The sequence below is a fragment of the Stegostoma tigrinum genome, chromosome 3, assembly GCF_030684315.1.
Source record: "Stegostoma tigrinum isolate sSteTig4 chromosome 3, sSteTig4.hap1, whole genome shotgun sequence".
Taxonomy (NCBI): domain Eukaryota; kingdom Metazoa; phylum Chordata; class Chondrichthyes; order Orectolobiformes; family Stegostomatidae; genus Stegostoma; species Stegostoma tigrinum.
Window position 1 is genome coordinate 132,041,241 of NC_081356.1, and position 24,509 is coordinate 132,065,749.

The 24,509-nt window shown below is 45.5% G+C and overlaps 1 protein-coding gene across 11 annotated transcripts in view; it reads left to right on the forward strand.

Annotated features, from left to right (window-relative positions):
- The window catches only part of slc5a6a (solute carrier family 5 member 6a), a 58,195-nt gene that overhangs the window by 11,410 nt on the left and 22,276 nt on the right, over window positions 1–24,509 (forward strand). For 2 of the 11 annotated variants that reach the window (XM_048528062.2, XM_048528070.2), the window contains exons 1-9: window positions 1,120–1,245; window positions 1,997–2,123; window positions 4,016–4,848; window positions 11,762–11,827; window positions 17,176–17,227; window positions 21,165–21,232; window positions 22,159–22,313; window positions 22,689–22,829; window positions 24,106–24,235. In XM_048528062.2, coding sequence (XP_048384019.2) covers window positions 4,501–4,848; window positions 11,762–11,827; window positions 17,176–17,227; window positions 21,165–21,232; window positions 22,159–22,313; window positions 22,689–22,829; window positions 24,106–24,235 — 960 coding nt within the window. In that variant the 5' untranslated portion in view covers window positions 1,120–1,245; window positions 1,997–2,123; window positions 4,016–4,500. Of the gene's footprint in view, window positions 1–295; window positions 568–772; window positions 930–1,119; window positions 1,246–1,996; window positions 2,124–2,878; window positions 3,129–3,702; window positions 3,755–4,015; window positions 4,849–11,761; window positions 11,828–17,175; window positions 17,228–21,164; window positions 21,233–22,158; window positions 22,314–22,688; window positions 22,830–24,105; window positions 24,236–24,509 lie in introns of those variants that run through there. The other 9 variants (XM_048528066.2, XM_048528065.2, XM_048528064.2 and 6 more) reach the window with 9 other exon arrangements.

Here is a 24,509-nt window from a genome sequence, read left to right on the forward strand (position 1 = left end):
ATAATGTTGCCACACAAATGCTGCACATGCCCGACTCCGCAACATAGACCCCGCCCCCGTCCGCCATCGGGTCCCGCCCCTCGATCCGCTAACCACGCCCCTCTGTCTGCTGAACAAACACCCCACCATCGGGCCCCTCCCCCCAAACCGTGGTCCTCCCCCTCGCCAACGGGCCCGCGCCTCTTACTGCTGCACAAACCACCGCACCATCAGGCCCCGCCCCCACCCGTTGTCCACGCCCCGCCAGCAGGCCCCGCCCCTCTGCTGTATAATCCCCGCCATCAGGCTCCGTCTCTCGAACCGCATGCCCCGCCACAAAACGGGCTTCGGGTTCCTGCTCCTCTGGTGCTGCTCGGCCTGCTGTGTTCATCCAGCTCTACGCTTTGTTATCTCGCCCCCTCACCAACAGGCCCCGCCTCACGCGAACGGATCCCGCCCCTCTCTCAGCCATACTTAGCCACGGCGCTTACGGAAGGCGAGGGATAAGCTGCTGGGAAGTGGAAGGCGGAGGTTCTACGGTTTTGGCTGAAAGTTCGTGCGGGGCAGTTAGTGCCCAGGGATAATTCGGTTAGACATGACAAAATGCAGGGGTAGGGGAATGGATCTGGGTGGGATGCTCTTCGGAGGGGCGGCTTGGGACTTGTTGGGCCGAATGGCTCGTCCCCGCCTCCCGAACCTGTCCTTCCTCCCACCTCAAAGTCCCACCTCCATTTCCTTCCTACTAACCTCATCCCGCCCCCTTGTCCTCCCGGACTGACCTATCCCCTCCCTACCTCCCCGCCTACACTCATCTCTACTGGCTCCATCCCCGCCTCTTTGACCTGTCTGTCTCCTCTACCCACCTTCCATCCGCCTCCCCCTCTCTCCCTATATATTTCAGAACCCCCTTCCCCTCCCCTATTTCTGAAGGCGGTTCCAGGCCCGAAAAGGTTGGTTTGCCTGCTCCTCGGATGCTGCTGGGCCGGCTGTGATCGGCCAGCTCTGCACCTTGTTATCTGTGTTTCTACACGGTCGGGATTAATAGAGTGAATGGTTTTACTCAGCGCGCACGCGCACACACGACCCCTGTTGCCATGCTTTTGCTGGGCAATCTCTGCACCACGTGCTGGCTGCCATGTTTCTGCGGGGCGGGTTTTCCCGTCCCTCTGGTGCCCAGAGGCTGCCCGATATGTTTGTCGCTCAGTGCGAGGTGCCGCATCCTTGAGGCGTCCGGAGACAGTGAGAGAGAGAGAGAGAGAGAGAATGGTCAGAGAGCGGGCACCGAGGGAGGGAGAGCGGTCCGGGGGCGGTCAGAGAGCGGGCACCGAGGGAGGGAGAGCGGTCCGGGGGTGGTCAGAGAGCGGGCTCCGAGGGAGGGAGAGCGGTCCGGGGGTGGTCAGAGAGCGGGCTCCGAGGGAGGGAGAGCGGTCCGGGGGCGGTCAGAGAGCGGGCTCCGAGGGAGGGAGAGCGGTCCGGGGGCGGTCAGAGAGCGGGCTCCGAGGGAGGGAGAGCGGTCCGGGGGTGGTCAGAGAGCGGGCTCCGAGGGAGGGAGAGCGGTCCGGGGGTGGTCAGAGAGCGGGCTCCGAGGGAGGGAGAGCGGCCGCCGGGGGGGAGGTGGGAGGTGGGGGAGTGTTCAGGAGCGGGATCGGAGGGAGGGTTGGTGCTCTGGACGGTCAGGGACCAGGCACTGAGGGAGAGATTGAGGTTTAGTGACTGGATCCTGTGAATGAATGTGCCAGTGCGGCCTTTGGCAAGCACGGTTCGGACATCCAGCGGTATCCTCGGCCTGACTCCAGTTGAGGGAGTCAGCAAACTCCATAGAGTGGGTCACAGTTGATCACGACTGCCCTAGCCTCAGTGTGTTAAATTGCCCCTGTTGGATGCGCTGAGGCCTGAGGGGTGTGTGGGTATCACTGATCTTGTTGAAGTCTCTACCATGGCCTGGGGGAGAGTGGGACCACAATGATCCTTTCCAAGGCTGGGAGCATCATTTAAGGGGAATTTCTTTTCTTTGAAGGTTGTGCAACGTTGGAACATTGTGGGTGGTGATAGAGGTGTGATCATTTGAATATTTTTAAGGCAGAAGCAGATGGATTCTTGCTCAACAGAGGAGTCAAATGTTCTCTGGGATAGAAACTCATGAAGTAAGAGCATTCATCCCTTCAAGGCTGCTCTGCAATTCAGTAGATCATGGCTAATCATCGAACCTAGTCCCCATTCCTGCTTTCTCCCCATACCCTCTGATCCCTTTACCCATGAGAACCATATCTATCCCCTTGAAATGATGGGTATCTCGAAGTGTGGAGTGTAGAACTTAAACAGATCAGTCATGATCTTATCGAATGACCGAGCAGGTTCAATGGTTATCTTTTTTTCTATTTTGTATTTTTGTAGAGAGGGAGAGAGTGGAAAAGGGGTAATAGAAAAGGAGACTGAGATAGAAAGGGTGTGACAGAATGATGGAGATGGGGGTGAGGGTGGATGGAGGGATTGATGGATGGAGTGAGGAGGAGGAGGGAAGGACTGTGTTGGGGAACGGGGGGGCAATGTGTGGTAGTGGGGAAATCATGAGTGACAAATGGAGCTGGAGAGGGAGAGACAGAGTGGGTGGGGGTAAGGGAGGGTCAGAGATTGAGAGGGAGACCAAGGAGCCATGGTGTGCTTGGAGGAAGTACAAGGGTTTGGGGGAGATCACTGGGTGTGAAGGGATGTGAGTTTAGTGACAGGTAGATCTAGGTGGAGAAATGAAGATGGTTCTGTCTATCAGACAATAACAATTGAAATGTAACTAACCAGTGAGAAACAGATCAGACAGAGCCCTGAAGCAGGACACAGAGCTTAGTCAAATGGCAGTTAACAAGAATATAAGAGTCAGATGATCAGGTAAAAGGAGAGACATGAACTAAGCAGTATAATGTACTCTCATATCTCTACAGTCCAGAGGCTAGCGGCACTGTAACATTCAGAATGAGTGCTATAAAACCTAAGGGAGTCTCTGGTAAATCAAACAAGTAGAACTTTTGCCCAGGGAGTGGTGAAAATATGGAACTAGACACTGCAGGAAGTAGTTGAGGGAAATAGCAAAAGTGCATTAAAGAGGAAGTTTGAATAACATGCTGGAGCAAGGAGCACAAGGGAATCTTGATGGGGTGAGATGCATAAACACCCATATGTAGTTGGGCTGAATGGCCTTTTTCTGCACTGTCCCAATGAACTGTAATCCAAAATGAGCAAATGTGGCTGACACCCAGGACAGGAGTTGAGGAATTGCCTGAATCCCTCCAGTAGAGCATTGATCTCAGTAACATGAAACAGCAATGATTTTCTTCATTCTGTCATGGGATGAGTGTGCCTCTGGCAACACCTTTGGTGTGGGAGCCAATTTACTCACAGCAAGATCCCAAAACATGTAATGCGATAACTGACTAAATAGTCAGTTTCAGTGATGCTTGTTGAAAGATGAACATTGGCCTCTACACTGAGGAGAACTCTTCTGGTCTCCTTTGCAATGATGCTGTGGGATCTTAAATGTCTCATCAAAAGACAGCACTTGTAGCAGTGCAAGATTCCCTCATTACTGCCCCCTTTTCATGGGGCTGTGAAACTCTGAGGTGGGACTTGAACTCTCCACCTTCAGTCGGAGGCAAGAGTACTACCCACTGAGCCTTGCTGACACCCTTATAGTCTGTGTGCTCTCGTTGTTTATACTGGCAGTTACATTGGTGAGTGCAAGCTCCCTCTCACCTACTGTTTTGACAGTTGGTTCCTGGTCAAGGTAAACTAAAAAACTGAAAGGCAGAAACACTAATAGAAATGTTCTAAAACTAGCTTTCATTTCAAGAAGGTTAAATTCTTACCAGGATTACAAACTTCTTTTGTTTAAACTCACAAGCTTTGCACTAACCTGCTGACTTATGTACACAGTAATTCAAGAAACTGCTGTGCTGTTATGAAACACTGATGTGATCAAGATTATAGAAATACATGCTTTGTCTGAGAGAGTTTAAATAATCTTTCTATTCTTCTCCTCTGATAGGCTGGATAGAATGTATCCTCCCCCACATTTGATTTATCTTCTAACCAGACTTGGACAGTGTGTTCTCTTCGATGGCTGGCTGTTCCACCTGGCTAAAACCCGATGATCTCTGCTCCGTCATACCCTGAGAGGTTTTATTTGTGCGGACGTCCTGCTGGGTCGTTAATGAAAGGAATGACCAGAGAGAGGCGGCAATCAGACTGAGCAGGACACACAAGCTCGAGGGAAAGGAGTCCGGCTGTGCCACTTTCTCCGAGCCCTGCATTAGACTGGTTGCCTGTGGGGTGTGTATGTCTGTGCATACTAATGACCTCTCGCCGTATTAATTAGAACACTCGGACCTTTGCTGTGATGACCTAAGCTCTGCTCATTCTCCCGCCTGTCTATGCTGAGTGGTGATTTCCCCCTAGGGAGACTCTCTGATAAGGTGGAGAGTGTGCTCGGGGAGCCGGGTGTTGGGCCACAAAACACCTCCCGCAGTGAGAATGGCCAGTTCAGCTGTAATGCGCTTTACCGTAGTTGACTATGTCATCTTTGCTCTCCTCCTGATCTTCTCATCAGTCATCGGCCTTTTCTACGCACTGAGTGGTGGGCGGCAGCGGACGACCCAGGAGTTCCTGTTGGCAGGCCGCAGCATGACCTTCCTACCAGTGGCACTCTCCCTCCTTGCCACCTTCCAGTCTGCTGTCGCCATCCTAGGCGTACCAGCTGAGATCTACACCTTCGGTACTGAGTACTGGTTCCTCGGCTGCTCCTACTTCCTCGGGCTTCTCATTCCCGCCCACATCTTTGTCCCCATGTTCTACCGGCTGAAGATCACCAGCACCTACGAGGTGAGTGAGAAATGGAAAGCGAGGGATTGTTGTAAAACTTTACAAGGAGACATCAGAACTCCTCTGTCTTGTGGAGTGAACCTGAGATTGTTTTTATCGGATGGTTGTGTGGGAGGTGGTGGTGTAGTGGTCATATCACAGGATTAGTAACCCACAACCACAGGGTAATACCTGGGAACATGGGTTTGAATCCCACAAGGCAGATAGCTCAATTGAATTCAATAAAAAAAATCTGAAATTAAAAGATTAACCTAATCATATTCATGTAACCACTGAATTGTTCTAAAAACCCATCTGGTTCACAAATGTTCTTTTGGGGTAGGAAAACTTGTCTTTCCTGGTCTGGTTTACATGTGACTCCAGACCCATAGCAGTATGATTAACTCTTAACTGCTCTCTGGGCAATTAGAGGAACAAATTTTAAAGAAAAATTAATTGAGGCCTTCAAAACCATGAACTTTGATCACTGGAAATGGTTTCCAGTGACAGGAGGATTGGTAGGCAGCAGGGCTCAGATTTATCAGAGGAGACAGCTCATTCCACACTGCATGGTCGTGTTCTGGAATACGCTGCTTAAAAGGGTGGAGGAAGCAGATTCAGAACCTGCCAAAGGAAGTGGGTGAAATGTGGAGGGAGGAAGTTGTGGGATGAGTAAAAGGAAAAAGCTGGGAGCCAGATCAACTAATTCGAAATCAAAGAACTGTCACAAGAAGGGCGAGCCAACTGGTGTCCCTCTGTGTGCTTTTAAGATTCAATAAGTTAAGTGAGTATAACCTATTGGGAAAGATTGAACAGGCAGTGGTGCAATTTGCTCGAAGATGAGGTGGCAAGGTGACTGAAAAGTGTTCTTCAATGCTCTGGAGAGGTACCCACTGAGGAAAGGGTGTTCCCATTTGTGGGCAAGTCTAAAACTCGGTCAGACAGTAGACTAGCCACTAAAATGCCTTTACCCAAAAAGTGGTTGGAATGGTTTTTTAAAAAAAACTCACTACCACTGGGAGTGGCTGAGGTGAATGTTGACGTTTGTTTAAGGAAGCTGGCTATGTACCTGAAGCAGGAGGTGGGTGGGTGAGTGGGTGCAAGGGAAGATGGTAGTGTTAAATTAGGAAGAAGCTCATGTACAACATTAACTTTGGTATAGACTAGGTGGACGCAGTGGGCTGTAAATTTGTCTATTTACAGACCTTTTCTGGAAAATGACTGCGACTTTTCTTTAAGCCCAGTGCAGTTCAGTTGTTGACCAGTCGCAGTGGTTATGAAATGTTTTAGACTCTTTTAGCCCCCTTGCATGGATTGCTTTGGACATCACCTTACTCACATTTGAGACTTTCGACATGTGCATGTCGTAACACAAGGAAGTAAAGTTTTCCTATTGATCAAGTCAGCACTCCGTGCTTTTATTCTGATCATTGTTAACAGCAAATGCAAACACGTTCAAATATAAAAAGTAAAACAACATATTTGATTGCTAATGAAAGGTCATCAACTTGAAACGTTGACTGCTTCTGTTTCCATACAGGCTAAAGTTTCTCCGTATTTTATTTCAGATTCACATCTGCAGTATTTTACATTTGTGGCATGAAGTTCATTTGGTTAGTGGTTTTGGCAGAGGAGGAGGTAATTGAACCAGTCGAGGCATGTCTTTGCGCAGCAATCCAGTTCACTCCCCCACTCCAACCCTGCAAGTTAATTTCCTTAAAGTGCCCAGACAATTTCATTTTGAAATCACTGCTCACTTCTGCTTCCACCACTATGATAGTTCTAAGCCATTGCTGTTTACTGTATTAAAACTAAATTATTCCACATATCTGTTCCCCTTATCTTTTGTCCACAACTGTTAATCTATATCCCTGGTCCCTGTGTGCTTAGCTCATGGGAACAGCTTTTCATTGTCTGCCTTATCGCACCCTGTCAACCTATCTAAACACTGCACAAGTGTGGGCTTTCAGACTGAAGTCATGGTGATAGTTTCAGTTACCGATTTCTAGTATTTTTAATCAACCTGTCCCCAAATGTTATAGGGTGGGTGGATCTTGAATTCAGGCCTCCTAGCTCAGGTGTAAGGACAATACTGCAGTATCACAAGAGACCTTGATACAGGTTTTTGTTTATCTCGTATAGCTGGAATTGTTATCACAAATGAGAGAACAGCTTTTCTCCCTCCCCCACCACCAAGTCACCTGTGGTATCTTTCATCTGTTAACTATCACCACCAAATCACTCATGTTCCAACTGATTAATTTACATGGAAAGCCCATTTTAATTTATTTAAGGCTGAGATCCTGGATCAATAGGGGAATTAAAGACTGTGGTGAAAGGGCAGGGCGGTGGACATGAAGAATTTGAATCAGCTATGACCCTATCATGTACTCCTGTTCCTCTTTCTTATGAACTTACACATGCAATAATACCAAAAGGTGGAAGAGAAGGAGGGGAGAAAATCCAAATGGAGTTGGAGGCTAAGATAAAGCACTTAGCCATGTGGTTCCCACCTTTTACCAAGGCATCGAGGATATTGGCGTACTCTGTGCTCCCTCTCGAACGACACTTGAGCACAAACATAGCTATGGAATAAAGATAGGCAATTGGCAACTATATCCTCTCTGTGGCTGCTGCCTGCACCTTTTAATGGTCAACTTGCAAGGCCCAAGGACAGGCCTGGGGTGAGTTCCTCCAAGTTGCCCACACCTCTCCAAATTGGATAACCAAAGATCAGTGCTGTGTGTCTGAAGTCCAACCAAAAGTACAGCAAAATATTTTTCAAGTGATTTTAAAAAAGTTGTTACCGCTTTTTGTAATACATAATGCCATCAAACATACCTGGATTCCAAAATGGTCACTCTCCTATTCCCTGCTGATCCCAATGAATTGAAGTAAATGAGGTGGGTGGGGTGGCTGGTGAGATATGAGAAAAAGCAGTCCAGACTCTCTGATAGCAAGGACTGTAGATGTTGGAGTCAGAGACAACACAATGTGGAGCTGGAGGAACACAGCAGGCCAGGCAGCATCAGACGAACAGGATCACTGAAGAAGGATCCTGACATGCAACGTCAACTTTCGTGCTCCTCTGATGCTGCCTGACATGTTGTGTTCCTCCAGCTCCACACTGTTATCCAAGATTCCCTCTCCCACTTCGCCCTTGATTTCTGTCCTGTTCAAGGACACATTTGTATTTGTGGTGATTGGCATGCTAGCCACTCAGTTTCAATGTAGGGCAATTCCCTTGCCCCCTCACTACCGTCTCCTTTCCTCTCAGAAAATTATCTTCGACAACTTGCATCTAAATCCACAAAATGGCAAAGGAGTTAGATGAGAATCTTTACTCTAGCTGAAAACTGAAATTTATAATATGAGTGATGTTAGAAGCAGATTGAGTAATCAAAGGAGAATTAGGTAAACTCTAGGGAAGTTGCATGCAGTGGTAGTATTGTAATTAGACCAGTAATCCAGAACCCCAGTCTAGTGCTCTGTTAACATGGGTTCAAATCCAAACTTGAAATTAAGAAATAAACTGGAATTGAAACTGGTCTAATTGTCACCATATATCCATTGTTGATTGCCGATAAAAATTAAACATCTGATTCACTAATGGCCATTAGGGAAGGAAATCTGCCAGTTGTATCATTCTGCTACAAAGTCTGATGAAAGGAATGAAATTGAACAGTCCTCTCAGCATCGACCATGGTGCCAGGAATGGCAACGGGAACCATATCCCTCGGGATCCTGCAAGGTCTCATAGAGGAATAGGCTGACACAGCCAGATTTGTGGGATCATTCCTTCCACACACACTGTTTCTGATTATTGCCATCATGATCCTGTCCCACTGACAGGACAGACTCAGCACTCCCGAGTACGTTACTGCTGGAGATCTTCAAGGTAATGCCAGTTACCTTTAACTGTTTCATCAATGTTCTTCCCGCTTCTGATCTTAAGATGGTGAAATTGCTCATGATTTGCACAACATTCAGCACCATTTATGATTCCTCAGACGCTGAAGCAGTCCATGTTCAAATGCAACAAGATCTGGACACTAGCCAGGCTCAGGCCGACAAGTGACAAATAACAGATGCACTGTGCAAGTACTAAGCAATAATCGTTGCCAACAATAGAGAATCTGACCACCAACCCTTAATATTCAATGGCATTACCATCACTGGAAGCCTGACTATCAATATTCTGGAGGTATCCTTGACCAAAAATTCTGAACTAAATTAGCTATATAAATACAGAGGTTACAATAGCAACTCAAAGGTTTGGTATTCTGTAGTGAGAAACTTACCTCCAATCCCCAACTTGTCTGGCTGCTGCAATCCAATAGCATTCAAACTCAACACCATCCAGGACAAAGTATTGATCAATAGACACTGCTTTGTCGATGGACAGTGGCGGCAGTGTGCACCTTCTCCATCTTGCAAGGCTCCATCAGCATCTTCCAGAACCGTGATCTCTGACACCTAGGAGAGCAAGGGCAGCTGATGCTTGGGGTTATGACCACCTACACCCTTTCAAACCACACAACACCCAGACTCAAAGCATTAAAGCCATTGCTTCAATGTTGCTGCATCAGAATCCTGGAACTCCCTTCCCAACTGTTGTGGGGTATATGTACGCACTGATGACTTCAACGATTCAAGAGGTGGCTGTTCCCAACCTGCTTCAGTGAAATTAGGGATGGGCACTGAATGCTGACCAAGCCATCAAAACGCTCATTCTATGAACAAAGCGCAGAGAATGAAACTTTGTTCGATTGATGTAAATCCCCATCTGGTTCACTTGTTTAGATGAGAAATTGCTGTAATAGAAAGTAGCAGGAGTAGGCCATTTTCCCCTTGAAGTCCACTCTGCTGTTCAGGATGACAATGGCTGATCCTCCAACTCCGTGATTTGTAGTTGCTTTCTTTCTGTACAGTTTTGATCCCTTTAGCCCTAAGAACTATATCTAACTCCTTCCAAATATTCAATGTTTTGGCTTCAACCGCTTTCTGTGGCAGAGAATTCCACAGGTTCACCACTCTCTCTGGGTGAAGACATTTCCCTTCTTCTCAGTTTTAAATGCCCTATCCTGTATCTGATGCCTGATTTGACCCTCCCCAGATCAATGGGAGCACATTTCCTGCATTTAACCCCTGTCATGACATGTTAGAATTTTTAAGGTTTCACTGAGATCTCCTTCCAGCACCCCCACCTCCCCCCCCCCCCCCGCCCCCCCCACCCCCCCCACAATCCTCCTGCTGTTCTAAACGCCAGTGAATATCCAACCTAGCCGATTACTCCCTCATTTATTGACTCATGGTCATCAGTAAAGTGCTGGAAGGTGTTATCAACAATGCTATCAAGCAATAACCTGCTTACTGACACCCAGTTTGGGTTCTGCCATGGCCACTCAGCTCCTGACCTCTTTACAACCTTGGTTCAAACATGGACACGAGAACTGAATTCCAGAGGTAAGATGAGGGTGACAGCCCTTAAAATGAAGGCTGCATTTGACTGAGTGTGACATTAAGGAGCCCTAGCAAAATTGAAAACAATTGGTAATAGGGCAAACTCTCTGCTGGTTAGAGTCATACCTGGCACGTAAGAAAATGGCAGTGGTTATTGGAGGTCAGCCATCTCAGTTCCAGGACATCTTTGCAGGAGTTCCCATAAGTGGGGATGTGCGCCAATGATTGCGCGGTGTTCAACACCATTCACAACACCTCAGGCACTGAAGCAGTCCATGTTAAAACACAACAAGATCTGGACAACATTCAGGCTTGGGCTGACAAATTTGAGCAACACAAATGCCAGGCTATGACCATCACCAGTAAGAGACAATTTAACCACCGCCCTTTGACATTGAATCGTGTTACCATCACTGAATGTTCTGCTATCAACATCTTGGGCGTTGTCATCGATTGGAAACTCAATTGGACTCACCACACAAACATAGTGGGAAGAGGCTAGGAATACTATGGTGAGGAATTCACCTCCTGATGCCCCAAAGCCTGTCCACAAGGCATAAGTCAGGAGTGTGATGGAATGCTCCCCACTTGCCTGGATAGTGCCAGGAACACCACCCCTTCAAGTCCCCTCCAAGTCGCTCATCACCCTGACCTAGAAATAGTTCACCGACACTGAATCAAAATCCTGGAATTTCTTCCCAAATGGCATTGTGCCTGTCCACTGCAGGTGGATGGCAGTGATTCAAGGCACCAGCTCACCACCCCTTCTCAAGGGCAACTAGGGACGGGCAATAAAATGCTGACCCAGCTAATGCCGCCCCCCCCCCCCCATGTCCCACAGTGAATAAAAAAAAATTGTCTTAACCAATCCAATCTCATTCATATATCAGTCCTGTCATTCTCAGCCTGGTAAAGCTCAATTGCACTCGGTCCTCAACCAGAACGTCCTTTCTTAGAAAATGAGACCAAAACCGCACCTAGTACTCCAGGTATAGGCTCACCAAGACCCTGCAAGTCTGTAACAAACCATCCCTGCTCTTGTACTCTTGGCCCAAATTGGCCTATGTGTGACTCCAGACACACAACAATCTGGTTGATTTTTAACTCCTCTGAAATGGCCTATCAAAATACTCCATTGAATAGCAAAATGTTCTAACATTGCTAACAAATGTCCACATTCTGTCAAATAAAGGGCTATGGGAGTAGGTTGTGGCCTGAGTTTAATAGCTCATCCGGAGATCTCTAGCAGTGCAGCAGTTCCTGCGTATTACCACGAGTGCTCCGGTCCCCGGTGTGACTTTTACCCAGAGACTTCTGACTTGGGCTATGCTTGGCAAGGTGTTTGGAATTCAAGAATGGTATTTCTATTCTCTCTGTCTCTCTGGCTTCTGGTTCTAAATCTACTTCGACTGTTTTGGGTCCAGTTGTCCTTAACCTGAATCCTAATGTAGAGTTTGTGTTTCTCTTCCAGTACCTTGAGCTGCGGTTTAACAAGGCAACGCGACTATGCGGGACATTGACCTTCATTTTCCAGATGGTGAGTCTCGTCCACCAGATAGTTAATAGCTCTGCAATAATGATTCCCTTAAGTTGTCTTTATTGTGTGTGATTCACTCAGAGATAGTAAGAAGTGCTGATGCTGGGGCCAGAGATAACACAGTGTGGAGCTGGAGGAACACAGCAGGCCAGGGAGCATCAGAGGAGCAGGAAAGCTGACGTTTTGGGTCGGGACCCTTCTTTGGAAATAAGGAAGGGTAGGGAGCCTTGAAATAAATAAGGAGAGGAGGGGTGGGGCTGGGGAAGGTAGTTGGGATGGTGATGGGTGAGTGCAGGTAGGCAGTAGTGTGGATTGGTCAGTGAGGTGGGAGGAGTGGATAGGTGAGGGAGAAGATGGACAGATTATGCCAGATCAAGGAGGTGGGGATGAGAGGGACAGTTGGACATGGGATGAGGCGGGGGTGGAGAGATTTTGAAACTGGGAAAATCCACATTGAGACCACTGGGTTCTAGGCTTCCAAGGCGGAATATGAGGTGCTGCTCCTCCAGTTTGTGCTTGGTGTTATTGTGACACTGGAGGAGGCCCAGGATAGACATGTCACCCAGGGAGTGGGAGGGGGGAGTTTAAATGATTGGCAACCGGAAGTTGTTGCCGTTTGTTGCGCATGGAGTGCAGATGCTCTACAAAATGGTCTCCAATTGTCCGCTTGGTCTCACCGATGTAGAACAGGCCACACTGGGAGCAGCGAATGCAATGGACCACATTGACAGATGTGCAGGTGAACCCTTGTCTAATGTGGAAGATTTGATGGGTGCCTTGGATGGAGGTGAGGGGGAAGGTGTAGCGCAGGTGTAGCACTTCCTGCAGTTGCAGGGAGAGGTGCCGGGGATGGTGGGGTTAGTGGGGAGTGTGGAGCAAATGAGGAAGTCGCAGAGAAAGCGGTCCCTGTGAAAGGCAGATAGGGGTGGGGAGCGAAATATCTCTTTGGTTGTGGGATCAGATTGTAGTTAGCAGAAGTGGCAGAGAATGATGTGTTGGATATGGAGGTTAGCGGGGTGATATGTGAGGACAAGAGGGATTCTTCCTTTGTTTTTGTTGGGAGGTTGTGATGTGAGGGCGGAGGTGTGTATGACCTGTGTATTTTGACCAAAGGATCTTTTAGGTTTTATTGCTTATATAGTATCATAAAGGGACCTGTGTGATAGCATCATGGTAATTGTGTGGTCATGTGAACATGCACCATACAGGCAACATTGCTGCGCAGATGAAATTTTCCTTTAAAATAGCCGGGAATAAAACATAAACTTGTACATAAACCAAAAAAAAACTCATCAGTCACTTTGCTGTGGGATTGTGCCATCCTGGCCAGTAAGTCAATGTCCGTAACTAACCATGCAATCACTGCTCGGTTTATCTTCAATCTGCAGAAGTTAATTGTTAAGCTAAATATTCCCTGGATTCTGATTAGTTAATAAAATGTTTTGCATGCTGCATGTAAAATTTCAGAGAGTACAGCCCTTCATGTCCGTGCCAACGCTTTGAAAGTTACCCAATTCATCCCACTTCCCTGTCCCCCCGCCCAGTCTGACTTCCCTCTGGTTCCTTTGACAAATGCCTTAAATATGTGTTTCTTGGCCACCGACAGTGCTGTCAGCTGACCACTGTCGTACAAGTGGACATTGTTTGGTGTAGTTCCTGGATTGGCTATAAGGACTCAAAACTAACACATTTCCAGCATGTGATTTACAAAATTACAATAAAGTAATTTTTGAAGTGTTGGAACAAGCAACCAATTTGCACACAGCAAGCTGTCACAAAGAGCAGCCTGATAATAGCCATGTAATCATTTGGTGATCTCGTTGAGAAATTCACATTTAGTAGTATGCTTGAAGAGCATCCCTGCACCTATTCAGGTAGCGTTGAGGCATCTTTTCTACCCGTCTGAGAGAACAGTACAGCATGTTTATTTAACGTAGGACTTGAAAATCAGCTTCACTGACAGTGAAGCATTCCTTCAGTACTGTACCTCTGACAGAGCAGCATTCCTCAATGTGGGTTGCTCCTTCCTAAACCGATACCCTCGAGTCTGGCGCCCGCAGTACTCCCAGTTTTTCAACAAGGGGTTAAGATTGATTCAGCGATAGTAGGAACTGCCGATGCTGGAGAATCTGAGATAACAAGGTGTAGAGCACACAGCAGGCCGAGCAGCATCGGAGGAGCAGGAAAGCTGACGTTTCGGGTCTGGACCCTTCTTTAGAAATGGGCCGTTCTTTAGAAATGCGTCCAGGTTCTACACTGGTGAGTGGATGGGGGTCTGGCAGATGGAATTCCATGTTGATAAATGTGAAATCATCCATTTGGGTAGGAATAACAGTAAAGGGGCTATTACTTGAACAGTGAAACATTGCAGCATGTTGCTGTGCAGAGGGACCTGGGTGTCCTTGTGCATGAATTGCAGAAGGTTGGTTTGCAGGTAGAACAGGTAATTAAGACAAATGGAATTTTGTCCTTCATTGCTAGAGGGATTGAGTTTAAAAGCAGGGAGGTTATGCTACAGCTGTACAGGGTGCTGGTGAGGCCACATCTGGAGTATTGTGTGCAATTTTGGTCTCCTTACTTGAAAGAGAAGGTACAGGGGAGATTCACTAGATTGCTTCCAGAGTTAAGAAGATTGGCTTATGAGGAGAGGCTGAATAAACTGGGATTATATTCATTGAAATTTAGAAGAATGAGAGGGGGGTCTTACTGAAACATATAAAATTAAGAAGGGAATAGAGAAGGTAGAAGCAAGGAGGTTCCACTGGTGGGTGAAACTAGAACAAGAGGTAATAGCCTCAAAGTAAGGGGGAGCAGATTAAGGACTGAATTGAGGAGAAACCTCTTCACTAAAGGGTTGTGAATCTCTGGAATTCCCTGCCCAGTGAAGTAGTTGAGATTTCCTCATTGAATGCTTTTAGAGCTAAAGTAGGCAATTCTTTTGAAAAATAAAAGAATTAAAGCTTATGGTGAGAGGGTGTTTAAGTGGAACTGAGGCCATAAAAACATCAGCTGTGAAGAAGCTTGAAGGCCTGCTCCTGCTCCTGGTTCTTATGTTCAAAACTTAACTCTTGATTCTCCAAACCTGCCACCATTTACAAAGTCAGGAATGTCCTGGATAATCCCCACTTACCTGGATGATAACATTCAAGATCTTGACAACGTTTAGGACAAAGCAGCCCACTTGATTGATACCTGTCCTTCACGACTAACGCACAGTGGCAGTGTTATATATTGTCACGAGTTGCACTGCAGTAATTTCCCAAGGCACTTCCATCAGCACCTTCCAAACCTATGACCTGTACCGCCTTCAAGGGCAAGGTTTGTAGATGCGTGGAAACAACACCAACACTACACTCCCCTGACATGGGACTATACTGCCATTCCGTCACAGTCACTGCGTTAAGATCCAGGAACTCTGTCTCCCTGTGGGTGTACCTACATTCTAAGGGACAAAGAATTGTATTTTTTGATGTGAGTTTGCTTGCTGAGCTGGAAGGCTCGTCTTCAGACGTTTCATCATCAGTGAGCTTCCGATGAAGCGCTGGTGTTATGTCCCGCTTTCTATTCATCTGTTTAGGTTTCCTTGGGTTGGTGATGTCATTTCCTGTGTTGGTGATGTCATTTCCTGTTCTTTTTCTCAGAGGGTGGTAGATGGGCTCCAAATCAATGTGTTTGTTGATGGACTTCCGGTTGGAATGCCATGCTTCTAAAACACATTGATAATACCAGAGCTTCACCGGAGTCTCACTGATGATGTTACCTAGAATGGTGACGAAACGTCTGAAAACAAACCTTCCAGCTCAGCGAGCAAACTCACATCCAGAACCTCAACCTGAGCTACAAATCTTCTCAATTGTATTCTTATTTGTTCACAAAATGTAGGCTTAAACTAAATAGGCCAACATTTATTTCCCATCTTGATTTGCACATTTAAAAGTCAGCCTGATTCCTCTGGGTCTGGAGTCACATGTAGACCAGACCAGATAAGGGTGGAAGTTTTTCTTCCCTAAAGGACATCAGGGAGGTGATAACCTAGTGGTATCAGCACTGGACTGTTAATCCACAGACCCAGATCGCGTTCTGAGGACCCGGGTTTGAATCCCACCACGGCTGATGGTGGAATTTGAATTCAGTAATTATCTGGAATTAAGAATCTAATGATGACCATGATCCATTGTCAATCGTCAGGAAAAACCATCCTTACCCGGTCTGGCCTACATGTGACTCCAGACGCACGGCCGTGTGTTAGACTCTTAACTGCCCTGTGGACAATTAGGGGGCGGGTAATAAATTCTACCTTGTCAGCGACTCCCTCATCCCATGAATGAATAAAGAAAATAAAATCAGTGAACCAGATGGTACACAGTCGCCATTAGGCAAGCAATTTTATTCCCAAACATTTTGGAATTGAATTTAATTTTCACTATGTGCCTTGCTGGGATTTGAACATGTGACCAGAACATTAGCCTGGCATTCTGGATTACTAACCTAATGGCGTTACTGTAATGACACTACCTCCCCGACAGAAGGCAGCTCACTACACTCTCCGCAAGGCAACTAGAGATGAACTATAAACGCTGACCTTGCCAGTAGCTCTCCCACTCTTAAACAAGTTGAAAACATTGTGGTTTTAGAAAGGGTGAGATCCAACTTGGATAACTGTCTTGACTTCCTTCTGAGAAGTTGATGTCTCAAGATGGCAATGTGAATTCCTATAACATACACCCTCCAGAAGGCAAGTTTGATATAGTCACACATGAAAGACTGCCCAGTGAGCTCATGCTCCCAGTGCTTATGGTTCAGCATTGTTATTGGCTGACAGTCTTGGGAAAAATTAAACATAGGAACCAGAAGTAGCCCATTCAGCCCCTCAAGCCTGCTGTACCATTCAGTGAAATTGTGGCTGATCTGTGACCTAACTCCACATACTGTCTTTGGCCTGCATCCCTTCTTACCATTGCTTAAGAAAAAGTTATCCACCTCCGAATTAAAATTAACAGCTGATCTAGCATCAACTGCTGTTTGTGGCGAGAGTTCCAAACCTCTAACACCCTTTCTGTAGAGGTGTTTTTCTTTAGAATGGGCTGGCCCTTATTAGACAGCATCCCCTCGTTCTAGAATCTCCAACCAATGGAAATAGTTTATCTTAAGTCACCCTATTATGTACGGTACAGCACCTCACTATTGTCTGGAAATGTAGGTACTTAATTCCCATGGGGTTTCAACACAATGACTCGCAGATGGTAGTGCTGTCGCTGACAGTGAGATTGATTTCAAGCTGACAGAGCTGCATGGTGTGAGAGAAGCTTTTCTTCATAATAACAGCAATCCTTCTCTTCTAATTGCAGGTGATTTACATGGGTGTTGTGCTCTATGCACCTGCACTGGCATTGAATGCAGGTAAGTTAAGGTGGAACAACAGTATATTGAAATAATCCAGACATTCATTACTCACCTGTGCAGACTGAACCCCCTCAGACCTGAGGTGATTTTCCAGCTGTCAGTATAATAATGTAAAACGACTAATCAGTTATTTTCAGAAGACGCACTTATTGAAAAACCTAGATTTTAAACCCAGATCCGATCATTCACAGCATTGCTGATTTGCACCTGCTTAAAACTAATGAGTTCTGGTCCAATAGCAGTAAGGGTTTGGTGGTTCATTCACAAAGTGGTTCACTTTGTCGTAAGAAATTCTCCTGAGCTTCGCTCTAGTTTTTGTATTAATTCTCCTAACTTAGTTCCTGATCTTCTGCAAGCGAAAATGGATTATCTCTATTTTCTTGATTATTAAAGCCCACCAAATGTTTCCGATTGATTGCATTAAACGCTCAGCAGTGGGATTTGAACTCCAAAACGTACAAATTTACATGTTAGGATCATAGGTCACTGAACCCCTTGTATCTCCTTCACCATTCGATAAAATTGTGGCTGGTCTGATTCCTCCAAGTTCCCACCCATCCCAAAAGCATCTTAACCCCTTTCTTACTAAGACTCTATCAAACTCTGCCTTAAAAACATTCAAAAGCTCTGCTTCCAGCACCTTTTGGGAAGAGAGAACATTCTTGCTTATCTGTCTTAAATGGCAGCCCCATATATTTAAACAGTAACCCCTAGTTCTAAATATTCCCTTAATTGTGTTAAAATCTTGGATCTCCCCCAACCTGCCCCAAGGAATTCTAAGGGGTGTAACTGGTTAAATGTTGAGAGGGTGTTTCCCCTAATAGGAAAGTCCAGGACCAGAGGGCAGAGTCTCAGTCTTAAATTGGCACCCTTTATTCTGAGATGAGGAGGAATATCTTAGAGGGCTGTGAGTCCTGGAACTCCCAAACAGCTGTAGGGGCAGACCCCTTGCGTATATTTAAGGCTGAGATAGATTCTTGATCGGTCAGGGAAATGTGCAAAAGTGGATGTGAGGAGTGTCCGATCAACTACGATCCTGTTGAATAGTGAAGCATGCTCAGGGGCCTGAAAGGCCTGCTCCCCTTCCTATTTCTTCTGGTCTTCAGGCATTGTGAGTCTACCTAGGTGAAATTGCCATCGTCCCAGAGGACTATAGGACTGCTGCCTCATTCAAGAGAGATGTCTGATGGTAAACTTAATCTGAGGATCACCATGCTTCAGGTGAGGGGAGAGGTTGAGAAATCACGGTCAGCTCAGTTGGCTAGGTATCTGGTTTACAGCTCTACCAGCAGCACAGTGAACAGCAGTGGTTCAAGAAGGCAGCTCACCACTATCTCCTCAGGGCAGCTAGGGGCGGGCACTAAATGCTGGCCCAGGCAATAACGCCTACGTCCCACAAGTGAATAAAAAGTAACACGGAAGCATCCTTACAAGACCACTCTAACAAGACCCCTTGGAACCTTATATGTTACAGTCAGATTGTCCATTACTCTTCTAAACTGCAGTTGATGTAAACCTAGACTGTCCAACCATTCCTCATAAGACAACCTGCCATACCAAGTATGAGTCTAATAAACCTTCTCTGAACTGCTTCCATTGCATTTACGTGCTTCTTTAAAGAAGGAGACCTGTATTCTACACAGTACTCCAGATGTGGTCTCCCCAGTGTCTTGTGTGACTGAAACATAATCTGCTCCTTTTGTATTCAGTTCCCTTCATATTAAACAAGTGCATTTGTTTCTTATTACTTGCTGTGCGTCCAGACATAGCCTATTGCTGCTCATGCATGAGGACTCCTGGAACCCTCTGCATCTCAGATCTGTGTCTCTCATGATTTAAATTTTATGCTACTTTTCTGCTCTTCCTACCAAAATGGAGAATTTCCCATTTTCCTACATTATAATCCATTTACCAGGTCTTTCCCAATTCACTTAGACTATTTGCATCTTCGTGTAGCCTCCTTCTGTCCTCTCCAGAGTTCACTTCCTTACCTATGCATCATCAATAAATTTGGCAAACATGCCTCTGTTCCTTTGTCCAGGTCACTTATATAAATTGTGAATAGTTGAGATCCCAACACAGATGCCTGTGGTAGTTATTCTTTATATCCTGCCAATTTGAAACAAAAACATTTAGACCTACTCTCTGCATCCTGTTACCCAGTTAATCTTCTGTCCACCCCTTCACTGCATGTACTTTCATTTTTTTACAATGGTCTTGGAGTTGGCAGTTTTATCACATCTTCTGGAAATCAAAACATGGTGCGTACACTGTTCCCTTTTATCTGTAACAAGTTATTCCTCAAAGAGCTCCTAATGGATTAGTTCAGCATGATTTCCCTTTCACACATTGGCTGTGCTTGATCACCTTGAATTTAGCTAAGCTACAATTTCTTTAATGAAAGTAGAAAGTGCTGGAGAAATTCAGCAGGCCTGGGAGCATCTGTGGAGAGAAAAACAAGAGTTGATGTTTTTTAAGTTCAATATAACTCTTCTGAAGGGGAGTGATACCTGACTCAAAGCATTCACTTTGTTCTTTCTGCACAGATTTTGCCGGACATGCTGAGCTTCTCCAGCACTTTATGGTTCTATTTCAGATGTCCAGCATTCGCTTCAATACCTTTGAATATCTTCCCTATGACAGAAATAATGCTGACTCATTCCTAGTTTCCTCCTTTCTGTCTTTCTCCTTCATTTGAATAAAGGAGTCATATTTGCTACCTTCCTGTCTAATGAGAACTTCCTGAATCCAGGGAGTTTTGGAAAATTAAAGCAATTGTCTTTTCTGCCCTACTAGTTTCTCGTGGACTTGCAAATTGTTATTTCCAAACATATAATGATGAAGTGATTATAAGCAGTTTAATAGTGAATCTGAAGTTGTGGTTCAACTGCATTTCCTGCTCTCTGAAGCTTAAATTTAAAATCCTTGGCTGTTTAAGCACCCAGTGAAAGCTCTAAACCACTTAAAAAGGCACTGAATCCCTGGCATGTGATCTGTGACTAATCAAGTCCTGTAAAATTACACATGCCCAGCGGAAATTATGCCCACAGTAATTATATGTTTCGAATCAGTGCTGAGGAATTAAAGGCAGATGAACTGAACTAAATCATACGACAAAAGATACTGTAGAAATGAAAATGTTAAATTAGAACAGAGAAGTCTGAAATACAGTCAGCATTTCAGACAGGGGAGCGTAGTGAATGTTTTAGATCCATGGTCTTTCATTCCTTAACTTCAGATTAAATCATTGTAACACTTTTTAACAAAAGTACTTCAATGTTTCAGAGAAATGTGCCCAAAAGCAGGCCTCCTATCAGTTGGCCATGAACAGAAGGAGTAATTGACCTTGAAACACAGTGTTGAATCACCAGCACAGTTTTCCCCTTTGTGCTGCATTAGCTGTGTTACTGGAGAAATGCTAAAGGAATGTTTTGTTAAGCTTGTGGGGAGAAAAGGAAATGGTGGTGTTCGGTGTGTCACCTTGCTTCTTGCTGGAGTTAAATATGATCCCTAAGTAAAATTGAGGTACTTTCCAACAGTAAATGATTTTACCAGCACTTCAAACAGATTTGCGCGGCTTTCTAATGAATAGAATACAAATCTCACCCCATAAAATAGAAGGCAGAAAATGGCAGATCGGGGTAACAGTGACTGAGGTGGAGACGCAGAGCAGGACGGGAGACTGAGGTAGTCTGAATGGACCAGAGGCGGAGGGGGATGGGAGAGTGCAGAAGGGTGTGGGCATGATACGGGACGAATTTTCAGCAGAGGGCAACACAGATTTTATTTTCCTCACAATGGTAATGATGGAGAGATTACAATTCCATTAGTTTTGTCGTCTTGAGAGTACTGATTTTGGCTCTCTTGTTAGCTTTGCTGTGGCCTTCTGACATTTACTGTTGAAATATTAAAAGATTTTTTTTAATGTTTTCAGTGACTGGCTTCGATTTGTGGGGAGCAGTGTTAACCATGGGGTTAGTTTGCACACTGTACACAGCACTGGTGAGTAATCAATGGGTCAGCAAGCTCCAATGTTCCATTCAGTGTTGTCTTAAAGAAAGTCTTGACTTTATACAAAGCCTTTCACAACCCATGCTGCCTAAAACAGGAGACACATTTTTGAATTGTAGTCACCACTGCAGTCTCGGAAACACAGCAGGCTGTTGCACACAGCAAGATCCCGCGGACAGCAATGAGCGAACCCAGCAGAACTGTTTTCAAATAATGATGAAGGGTAAATTATGTAGGAACAGGAGAAAGTCCCTTCAGGTTTTCGTTTGGTTCTACCATTGATTTTGATCATAGATGGCTTGCATCTCCTTAATTTGCTTCTGTGGCTCTGTAGCCTCATTTAAACTATTGCTATCAGTTTTGAAATTTCAGTTTACCCCCACTAGCCGATCAGTTTTGTGGAAGCAAAAGTTCCTGACAAAAACATGAAGGAAAACATCCCTGCTCCTCTTCCCAGTGCTGCCTCAGTATGCTTTTCAGAGGGTGGGTAGAGACCCTGAACTGAAAACCAAACAGTCCTGACAGCGCAAGCATTTGCTGAGTATTATGTTCACCTCCAATATGTGGTTATTTCTCTGGAGCGTGCTCTTGCACACAGAACAGTTCAATAAAAGAGCAGTAATCCATTTTTGTTCTAAAGGTTGAGGGATAAATAATGACCAGTGCATAAGAACAGGCAGAGGTCGTTCAATCCCTCAATCTTGTCCCACCCATTCATTTAGATCACAGCAAATTCCCTCGTAACGAGTGTCAGTCAGTATTTTCTGCTGAAATCTCTGGAGTGCGAATTTGAATGGATAATTGTCTGACTGAAAGGAGCAGATGAAAGGCAGAGCCACACCTGGTGCCCGTGTTAGTGTCGAAGCTGCTTTTCCTGTTTCATTGCTGTTCACTGCACCTCTCCATGTGACCCTCAGGGTGGACTGAAGGCTGTAATCTGGACAGATGTGTTTCAGACGCTGGTGATGTTTTCTGGGCAGCTGGCTGTCATCATCATTGGAACAAAGGAGGCCGGAGGAATCAGCGAAGTGTGGCGAATTGCCAAAAACAACGGCAAGATCTCAGGAATTGAGTAAGTATATCTTTTTAAAGCAATTTCAAAAACTTGAAGAATTAATCTAAGACAGGAGTGACTTCATTGAACTGATGATCAGGGGAGGGTGGTAACCAGAGGAAACTAATTTAAAGGGCTTGGTTTAAAAGTGTGATGACCAATTTTCATGTGGTAAATTTTGTAATCTGGGAAACATTGCAGAGGCAACAAGTTTGATAAGGACTTTCAAAAAGGATTCCAGCAAATATTTGAGAAGCACAGATTTCATGGGTCTGTGGGGAAGAGCAGGTGAAGCAGGACTAATTGGATAGATTTTTCTTACCTAGCAGAGAGTGTGTGTCCAGCATACAGTCTAATTGTTTTGTTTTGCTGAAGTGTCCTTTCCTTCTGCAGCCTGAATCCTGACCCCTTTGAGCGTCACACTTTCTGGACTCTGAGCTTTGGCGGTGTGTTCATGATGCTGGCACTTTACGGGGTGAACCAAGCACAAGTCCAACGCTACCTCAGCTCACGGACGGAGCAGCAGGCAATTTTGTAAGTTATTGAACCAAACCAAGCTGGGCCCCTACTTTGGGCAAATTGCTATGTGTTAAGCTGGCATTGCTAAACCTGCGAGTGGGTTCTCCCTGTCTCAAGGGTGTCCACTCTCCTAACCTGTCTAAATCCTTCTACAGCCTCCCCACATTCTCAATACTACCTGTCCCTCTATGTGTCTTTGTATCAAACTTAGCCAGCATGCCCTTGGTTCCTTCACTTAGATCATTAATGTATAATGTAGAAGAAACCTCTATTTCAATTAGATCCCCTCTCGTTCTTCTAAACTGCAGTGAGTACAGCCCCAGATTTAACCTTTGCTCGTAAGACAATCCTGCCATACCAGTGACCTTCCTAGTGAATCTTCTCTACTCTGCCTAAAATAACATGTCTCTCCTTAACTAATGGAACCAAAACCACTCTTAGTACTCCAGGTATACTCTCACCAGCACCTTGTACAGTTGCAGTAAGACTTCCCTGCTCTTGCACTCCAACATACTTGAAATAAGAGACTACACTCCATCACCCTTCCTGATTACCTGTTGCAGTAACGTACCCTATAAATAATACTCTGTTCTTGTGTTCTCCCTTCCAAAATGAAAGATGCTGCTCAAATGTGCGTTTTAGGTCTAGTAAATCCTTGCATCACTATGCTGAGAGACAGTAGCATTGTGGTGATGTCACTGGATAGTAGCCCAGGGAACTAGGCTATGGATCTGGGGAAATCCCAACACAGCATCTGGTGAACTTTGTAGACAATTAATAAAATTTTGCAGCATTTAAGACTGGTCTGTATGCTGGTGACTACAAAACGATCATCAGTTGTTGTAAAACCCACCTGTGATTTAGAAAAGGAAATCTGCTATCCTTATGTGGTCTGGCCTACATCTGCCTTGAGACCCACAACAATGTGCTTGACTCTTAACTGCCCTCTGACATGGCACTAGCAAGCAACTCAGTTTGAGGGCAATTAAGGATGGAAAACAAATGCTGACCTTGTCACATTCGATGAAAGACAAATGTGCACAGTAAGGCTCTTCAATCCCCAAGAGGTATACAGCAGGTCCGCTGAGACCCTAATTGCAGAGCCCACCGCATCTACAGGAAGCGCTGATTGATTCTGGCAGCAGAGTCCGAGGAATTGTCAGTCTACCTCCCTCCCCAGTGAATTTACAGAGCATCCAACTGAACAGTACTTTTAAAAACTAGGCTAAAACAGTTTGAATGTTGGCATAAATGTGTTGGATGATCTTGTTTGTTCCTGTTATCCCTGTAGGTCGTGCTATGTGGTGTTTCCATGCCAACAGTTAGTTCTGGCTATGGGATGCATTTTGGGCCTTGTTATGTATGCTCGCTATGGAGAAAATGGCCCCCTTCAGCAGGGTTATGTCAACGCCTCTGATCAGGTAAGGCCTGTGGTTTTTTTTTAACAGAGCCAAACCACGTGAAAGCAAGAGGAAGAACTTGCATATATGTAACTGCCTTTCATAGCCCTGCGACATCTCAAATTACATCGATTTACAAAAAATTTACAGGTCATTTAATCCAACTAGTTCAAGGTGCACATGAACCTCCTCTTCACAATTCAGTGTATCCTTCCTTCTAGTCGCTTCTCCCTCATATTTTTCTTAAACACGTCTGTGTTATTCACCTCAGCCACTCCCTGCAGTAGTGAGCTCC